Source organism: Tinamus guttatus, unplaced genomic scaffold (genome assembly GCF_059628265.1).
Source record: "Tinamus guttatus ecotype Peru unplaced genomic scaffold, ASM5962826v1 Tinamus_guttatus_pri_ptg000187l, whole genome shotgun sequence".
NCBI classification, from domain to species: domain Eukaryota; kingdom Metazoa; phylum Chordata; class Aves; order Tinamiformes; family Tinamidae; genus Tinamus; species Tinamus guttatus.
The window spans coordinates 60756-69361 of record NW_028288721.1 but is presented as its reverse complement, the minus strand read 5'-3'; the positions used below and the strand labels follow the sequence as shown (position 1 = coordinate 69361).

The 8606-nt window shown below is 47.2% G+C and overlaps 1 protein-coding gene across 1 annotated transcript; it reads right to left on the bottom strand.

Annotated features, from left to right (window-relative positions):
* Positions 1-2128: 2128 nt before the first annotated feature.
* On the bottom strand, positions 2129-8397 carry LOC148594920 (uncharacterized). Its single transcript, XM_088523383.1, has 3 exons — positions 8255-8397; positions 6852-7564; positions 2129-2973 (listed from the first exon to the last, which is right to left on the bottom strand). The coding sequence occupies exons 1-3, from the start codon at positions 8395-8397 to the stop codon at positions 2129-2131; spliced, it is 1701 nt and encodes a 566-aa protein (XP_088379509.1).
* Positions 8398-8606: the final 209 nt, after the last annotated feature.

The following is an 8606-nucleotide window of genomic DNA, read 5'->3' as shown; positions in this document are numbered from 1 at the left end:
GTTGGGCTCCGGCCCCGCCTACTTCCGTCCCGCCTACTTCCGTTGTGGGCGGGCTGTTCCCCCCCTCTTGGCTCGCCCCGCCTTCTACTCGCGAAGGCGCCTTTTGTGAAATGGCCGCTCTGATCGGTCCTCAGCGCCTCGCTCGGGCCTCCCTCACCTGTCCGGTCACCCCCATTGGTTCTCAGCGCCTCGCTGGGGCCTCCCTCACCTGTCCGGTCACCCCCACCGCTTTTCTCCTTCTTGTTCTCCTCCCCCTCTTGTTTATCTAACGGTTCCCGTCTGTTCCCGCCGGGAGCATCCTCGCCCTGCCCTTCTCCTTGTGGCTCAGCGCCATTTTCAGGGGCATAGGGCGGTGGTCTGACCCAGGTGTCTCCATGGTCTGACTTCTTTTCGATATTTCTGGCTTCCTCGGCTAGCTCGCTCCAAACAGATTTCGGCTGTTTCTGCTCCTCTGTAAGCGGGACGGGGTTCGGGGATTGAGGGGACGTATCGCCCCCTTGCAGATCTTTAGGCTCAGCAGAATTGCCATCATCTGGGGGGTGCAGAGTCTGTGCGGCTGCCCCGACTCCTATTTTCGGGGTGACCAACAAACAGTCCTGTACCGCCACCCAGGTCTCCTGCTCTTTTCTAGCTTTCTGCAATGCCTGTACAACTTTTCCCCAAGCCTTAAGGTTTTTCCCACAACCCGAAGACATCGTCTCCTCGGCTAACACCTTGGTACATTTGTCCCACACTTCAGGGTGGAGAATATCCACCGGCTGGTCTATAATCTTAATTTTTAAAAGCCTCGCAACAGCGAGAGTAAATCTTTTGGCTTACAATCAATCCCCCAATATTTATGTAATTGCGATATGACCTTCACAAGGGCTTCCATCCTCCTTGTTCGTCCGGGAGCGTCCTCCCTGCCGGGCTGGTCCTGCCGCTCCGGCCACCGTTCACCCGTCCAGGCGATGATTCCCGGGTTTCGGCACCACTTGTTGCAGTTCAAACGGCGTGGCGACCTGGTTCAGGGACGGCACGGCGACCACCCCCAGGCCGCTCGGGCCATCAGCTCGCTGACACCAATGTGGTGGACGGCAAATGGCGTTTATTGATGGGTAACAAGGTGTTATATAGCTAAGGTTTACAGCGTCACATCCGTCTGCTTACATCATAAACTAACACTATTGGCTATTAGGGGCCCTATCTTTCCGTACAGCACGACATCTTCCGGCCGCCGGAGCCTAACTATCTGCAACACTAGTGGAGCAGCAAGATTTAATTGAGCTTCATTCAATGCTAGTCCATCTCCAACTCTGGCAAGGACAAAAATATACTCTTACTAGAAGGGGTAGAACTGTAATATCAGAATTGATTTCTAAATATCAGGATTAAATTAATTATAATTACATATTTTAAAAAATTAAGGCTGGAATTTATAAATAAAAGCCTTGTTAGACAAAAAGGACACTGTGCAATAATGCGTGGGTATCGGTAGAATTTCTCAAGCTGATATCAGAAAAGGATCTGTCAGTTCCAGTCCAAAAAAGGGCTTATAGAACTGCTATGAATCAAGGGAATACCATCCAAATGAGAGCTCTAAAATGGTGAAAGGACCTAAGCGAGAGGCCTCTCCATTCTGCAGCCTCACAGCGTTACTGCAGGAAGTCAAGCTTGCGCAGGTCGGGTCACCTCTTCCTCATCCCCCTGCCACCACCCACTTCTCTGCTGAGAGCAGGAAAGCTGCCTCCAGCACAGCACGGAGATGGCAGCAAGAGAGGCACCGTTCTGCCCTCCCGCTGCCGATGCCGACTCCACGAGACGGAATGAACGACACTTCAACGTGAAGCAGGTTCAATTCGCTTTACTATTGTCTACTATGTAGCTTTATACAATTCTATCACCCGTAAGCGCACACACGCGCTAAGCAACAGCATTCCCATTGGTTAAGCTATAATGTCCATGCATAGTTAGCTTTTAGCTGACTGGCATTCTTTCCCGATGCTCTGTTGCTGGGCCTCCCGGATGCTTATCTGGTTATGGCTGGCCTAATTCATTAAAAAGTTGCTAACAGGCGTTATCTTCTCCGGGTGGCCTTGGTTCCCATCGCTTCAGCTCCTCGGTTCTCACCGCCTCAGCTCCTCGGTTCTCATCGCCTCAGCTCCTCGTATTCTTGCAAAATCGCTAAGGCCCCAACATTTCCCCCTCTTTTTTCAAAAACAGAATTAGCAATATTATGCATCAAGCGTTGCAAGCATTGGCAAAAACAAGGTAACATAATCAGAAGCACAAGTATAACCATTCCGATCACGCACAAGTGGTATAACATTTCTGTAATCCATGGTCCTAAGCCTAACGATTTGAGCCAATCTTCCAATCCCCAACTTTCTTCCTTTAACTTGTGCAGCCCTTCCTTCAAGAGTGCAATCTTTTTATGGATAGACTCTGAATGATCGGATAAGTTTAAACAACACATACCTTCAAAATCCTCACACCCATGCCCATGTGCTAATAGCAAAAAATCTACTGCGGCTCTATTCTGCAGAACTGCATGATTTACGCTAGCTACATCTTGCGATAGCTGGTCTAAAATGTCTGATGTTAAATTTAACTCATTCCTTGTCCAGCATGCTAGCTGTTTTAAGGAAGTCATTGTTCGTGCAGCAGTGCTCCCTGGGACAAGCAGAGACACAAAGATAGTTTTGACCCTTGACCAAAACCTTGGATCCCCGACCTTCATGCAGTCTAACTCATGTATCGATCGTTTCTTCCTTTTGGATACAAAGGTCATCACTTGGGATATATTAGGATGAAATAAGCTCAGTTTCCCCAGATAACATGGACCTCCTTGTGGACCGGACGGTACTCCGTTCCACGCCTGATCTCCGCATATTAAAAACACTCCTGGTGGTAGCCGTTTTGCAGAGAAGCTCGTTAATTTACATTGGGTATATGTGTGAAGATAAACATCATTAATTTTCAGCCCCGAGTTAACTGTCGCCCATTGCGATGTACTTTCTTCAAGTGCACCTTTGCCATGTGGTTCAAAACTAACCCATCCACCGTTTCGGGTGGCATTTGTGGCATTCAGACTTCCCAACAAGTCTAATTCCTCCGGCGGGGAAGTCAAAGTGCCATTCAGACTTTTGATGATTTCACACTGCCAGCACCCGGCTAACTGTTTTGCCGTTCGCCCTAATTGGTAAGGGCACACAGTGGTATTTAATAGAGTATCATTAAGCAGAGCAAAATTAGCTACATACCCATTGAATTCCTGAGGTTGCCAAACGGGGACACCTATCAAGCAAGTGCAGAAAGGGTCTCCTGGACGTTGCAAGCTAAGACAGAAGGCATTTTGGCCTGTCTGATTAGCTATGGTGACCCAAATGTTCTCCCTCTGCTGAATTTCTGTCTGCCATTTCCCCTGCACTATCCCTGTCACCGTTATCAATATGATTACCAACCAGCTGAACCTGATCCATTCTGACATCCTGGTCCATTAATTGTTCCTGTCTCTTCCGCAACCACGGTCGTACCCACTTGGCTGGTACCCAAGTCGTTCCGTCTCCTGCAAGTACACAAGCATAACCCTGTCCCCACGTAATTAACTCGACTGGACCTTCCCAGATCTGTTTCTGCGGCCAGAAAACTTCTACTTGCACCTTTTTTCCTGAAAAATCAGCTGAGTTTTTAGAAAAATGGGTGAAAATAGGTATGTTATCATCATTTCGAGGGTTAAGCCAATTTAAAACATAACATGCTTTACTGATTAATTCGTAGGGACTCTTCTCCCCCTCTTTTGTCAAAGCAAACAATAATTGTTTTAAATTTTGATGGTGACGCTCGATAATGGCCTGACCACCAGAATTATGAGGGATGCCCGTCTGATGGATTATTCCCCATTGCTGGAAAAAGGTTTTACAGGTGTTACTCTTATACGCAGGTGCATTATCTGTCTTTATGATGTCAGGCTTTCCTAAGACAGCAATTGCCTGAGCCCAATGTTTACAGGCTGACTTGGCATTTGTGGAAGTGGCAGGGGTCGCCCAGAGAGCCTTCGAGCAGGTATCCACAGTAACATGTAAATACTTTAATCGCCCAAAGGGTGCAAATTCTGTTACATCTGACTGCCATATCTGCCTTGGTTGCAATCCCCTCGGGTTAGTACCCATTTCCTGTAAAGGGGTCAATCTTGCACAATCAGGACAAGCAGCAATAATAGCACGAGCTGTTGCTCGGGAAATTTTAAATTCGCGTTGTAACGCTCGAGCAGACTGATGGAAAAATGAGTGAGAAGTTGATGCCTGCTGTTCCACCGAACAAGGAATGCCTGCTGCTGACACGGCACTATCTATGACTGCATTACCTTCTGTTAAAGGACCAGGGAGTGCAGTATGGCTACGGATATGTGATACCCAAAAAGCATGCTTCCTTTGCTGTATGATGTTCCAAAGCTGAACAAACAAGGCTTGGAGACTATGGTTGTTTACATGCCCTATAATTGCCCTATGAATTCGTTGAACAATGCCTACCACATACAAGGAATCAATGACTATATTTATGGGTCGATCGTGAAAGGTTAGAAATGCCCAAACTACGGCTTTTAGTTCTAGGACTTGCACAGATGCAGTCTCCTTCCGAATTTGTGTTTTCCAAAGATCTAACTCTCGGAAAGCATACCCATATTTTCCAGTTTTGCTACTAGCATCCGTGAACACAGTAATCGTGTTTGATAAGGGTCTTGAGCTCTGGATCTCTCGTTCTTCCAGCTCCAAAGAGGTATGGAAGAGGGGATGCCTAGGATAGTGATTGTCCACTCTAATTCCCTGAATGGCTAAGGCAAATTCTACGCTTTGCAAGCACCATTCTTCGACTAGCTCCAGAGCCTTTAGAGGCAGGATAATATTGTCAGGCTCTTTAAAGGCAATTGTTCGTAAACGTTGCCGAGCTTTCAAAATTCCCATTCCAATTGCTTCATGCCTCTGAGTTAAAGTGCGGCGTAGATGACTTGAGAGAAAAACCCATTCGAGTACAAACAAGATTCCCTTCTCATTTATCTGGGCAATGATTACCGCCACTTCCTTTTCTCGGTTGTAAACCACTAAAGATATTGGTAACCCTTCCTGGAATCTGTAAGCAGCTGTTTCGGCTATCTTTTCCTCAATCCGTTCTAGAGCTGTGGCAGCCTTCGGAGTTAAGCTCCGCTTTTCCGCAGGCTCTTTAGCTCCTCTGAGCAGTTGAAACAACGGCTCCATTTCTTCATTTGTAATACCACAAAAATTTCTGATCCACTGAATGTCTCCCACTAATTTTTGCACACAGTTAACAGTGTTAATATTTGTCTGCAATTTAAGCTTTTGGGGTCTAATTCTAGCCTCTGTGATAACCATACCTAAATAATTCCAAGGAGCTTGCCTTTGAACCTTTTCAGGGGCAATGACCAAACCAAATTCTTTTAAACAGTTAATTAATTCCTCTTCCTGCACGGCTGGTAAAACTTCAGGGCTTGCTACTAGAATGTCATCCATATAATGGTACGTAATCAAATCTGGGTGATTTTCCCTCCACGGTTTCAGGGCCAAATTCACAAACCATTGACAGATGGTTGGCGAATTTTTCATTCCCTGGGGAAGAACTACCCACTGGTATCGCTCTGATGGGCCTTCCCTGTTGATTGTAGGAACCGTGAAGGCAAATTTTTCACTGTCCTCTGGATCGAGGGGTATTGTAAAGAAACAATCTTTCAGATCAATTATTAGCAAATTCCATGCCTGTGGGAGCATAACAGGTGAAGGTAACCCTGGCTGTAAAGCTCCCATGTTTTCCATGCATGCGTTAACAGCTCGGAGATCATGTAATAACCTCCACTTTCCTGATTTTTTCCTAATGGTGAAAATAGGGGTATTCCAAGGACTTGTTGACGGCTTAATGTGACCTTGGTCTAACTGTTCTTTGACTAGTTCCTTTAGGTGACGTAGCTTTTCCTCTGGCAGCGGCCATTGGTCCACCCACACAGGGTCTTTCGTGGTCCATGTTAACTTTAAGGTAGGGCGGAAGCTGCCCCCAATGGCCGCTAGGGAAAAGGTGTCTGCAAGATGACTCCCCACTGGGCCAGAACATCCCTTCCCAGCAGCCACAACGATGTGCACATCACATAAGGCTTTATCATGGCTCTTTTTCCCTCTTCATCCATGACTGTTACAAAACATCGACTAACCTGCGTAGGAGATTGCCCTCCGATACCTGTCACAGGAGCATCAATTTCTTGCAGATCCCACTGAGGTGGCCATGCAAACTTGGGAACGATAGTGATATCTGAACCTGTATCAATCATCATGGCAACATCAGTAAGACGAACACCATCTGGTCCCACCATACTCACGAGTCTCGTCGGACGCTGAGTAGTTATCTTTTCACAAAAGGCGACCTGGGGGATTCCAGAAGATCCAAAGCCCTTGTTTCCATGCTGGGCCTGTCCAGGATTAGGAACTATGGCTCGAAAAGGTATCAGTTGGGCTATCCTGCTCAGTGCTGGAATAGTAATAGGAGGATTGAAAATTTTAATCATTATACCAATATTTCCAGAGTAATCAGCATCAATACACCCTGGTAGAACAAAAATGCCCATTTTTGAAGCTGAGGAACGGCCAATCACCAAAGCGGATAAGCCCTTCCCCAGGGGACCAGTGCACGTAGACTCTAATATGTGCACATCAGAATCTCTAATTACTGTGGATTTTGCCACGGCCAGATCGACTCCTGCACTTCCGCAAGTTGCGGAGGAGAGCTCGCAGAGGCAGCCATCGTTCGGGGATATTTATTCGCCGCGTCCCTCATAACGCGGCAGCTCCCGTTTCCCTGCAACGGTGTACCGTTCTTATAATATCGTGACCGACATTCTGCTGCCTTATGTCCAAACTTTTGACATTTTGCACAGTTCCCATTAAATCCTTTCGGGCCCACACCTTCAATCCTAAATTTGTTGGGACACTTCCTTTTCACATGTCCTGGTTGGCCACATTGAAAACACACTCCTTTATCCCCCTTTCCAGACATTCTCCCCTCCTTAAGTGCTGTGGCCAAAGCCACGGCATGTATTTTAGCCTTCTGCTCTTCTTCAACCATTGGTGCTCGGGAACATACTTCTATCATTTGAATAATTGAGGCCCCTGGAGGCAGAGTAGCCAACAGTTGTTTACAGGATTGGTTCGCGTTTTGTATTGCTAATTCCTTAGCCAATATCGCTTTCATCTCTGGAGGCACATTAGGTGCCATATCCAGGGCATCTTTTAGCCGGTCGACAAAGCCGAAAAAAGGCTCGTCTGGCTTTTGCATTATTTTAGTATATGGTAATTGAGGTGTTCCTATCTGTGGCAGAGCAAGAAAGGTTGCTAAAGCTGCATTTTTTGATTGTTGTAATACTCTAGGATGAAGTGCTGCTTGGGCCTCAGGTGCCCGATAACGCCCATTTCCCATCAGTTGGTCGAGAGTGGCGATCCTTAATGGATCATCCACACTACGATTTAAATTTTCCAATTGCTTTTCTTCCAACCTTTCTTGCCACTTTGCTAGCCAGAGCATATAGGTAGTAGAGGAAAGCAGAAGTTCCATTATAGCCCTGCTGTCTGCAAGAATCATACTAGAATATTTAAACAAAGCAGAGACTTGGTTTCGAACTAGCTTATTATCATATCCATATTGCATCACTGTTTTTTGTAAACCTTGCACCAATTTCCAATCTAAAGGCTCCCACTTGGGGCCCTGGGCTCCCACTACTACGGGGGCTGCTATTGGAGTTAATATAAAGTCCCCCTGTAACCGAGCATTCTCTATCAATCCCTTATACCGCGCTCCCGCGTTAAAAGTTGGATCAATAGGTGGCGCCACATCCTTACACTTCCCCCCACCATCACTTCCACTTACAGTGGCTCGGAGCCACAACAACAACCCCTCCTCAGCCGGATCGCTTCCTCCAGCTGCTTCTCGTTTCTTTTGAATCTTCCATAACTCCTCAACCTCTCCGCCCAAAAGGCAGCCCTCCAGGCCAAACTTTGTCTGCAAATAATTTTTTGCTTCATCAATTGTCATACTCCCTTCTTTGACCATTTGCAGTACCCACTCTTTTTTCTGTCTCATAACCTCTTCACTCGCCCTCAAGCTAGAAGTACCTTTTCGCGCCTCCCATTGTCCCAATTGTTTATCCACATTCTCCAACCCCTCTACTATAGCCTTATGGGCAGCCTTATATGCTGCCTTCACATCCCTTGCCCTGGACCCGCCGTCCAATCGCTGCATTTGTCCCAATAACTCTGTCATTCTCTCCGCTTGCTCCCGAAGTTCTCGTCGCATTCCTCGGACAATGCCGTCATCGTCGTCCGACCCATCCGGGAACGGTGCTTTAACCGGATCCACGTCCATTTCGGGCGCTGTGGGAGCTGGTCGTTCCGGGGGTGGTCGTTCCTCCCCCTCCCACGGTGGAAGATACTCATCTACTCCCCCCCACATTTCTCGTTCAGCTAGAGTTACTGGGCACGCCTGCCGAAGTGAAACCCCTTTTTCCTTATTGTCCATTTCCTCGCATGGACTCGGCTCAGTAATTTCAGTCCACTCGAAGTCTCCTGAACCAT

Coding starts and splice junctions, on each gene's coding strand:
- LOC148594920 (XM_088523383.1), bottom strand. CDS start 8,397: ATGGACGTGGATCCGGTTAAAGCACCGTTCCCGGATGGGTCGGACGAC. Junction 7,565..8,254: donor ATGCAGCGATTGGACGGCGG/GTCCAGGGCAAG, acceptor TTCCTCTACTAC/CTATATGCTCTGGCTAGCAA. Junction 2,974..6,851: donor GTCACGATATTATAAGAACG/GTACACCGTTGC, acceptor AATGGGCGACAG/TTAACTCGGGGCTGAAAATT.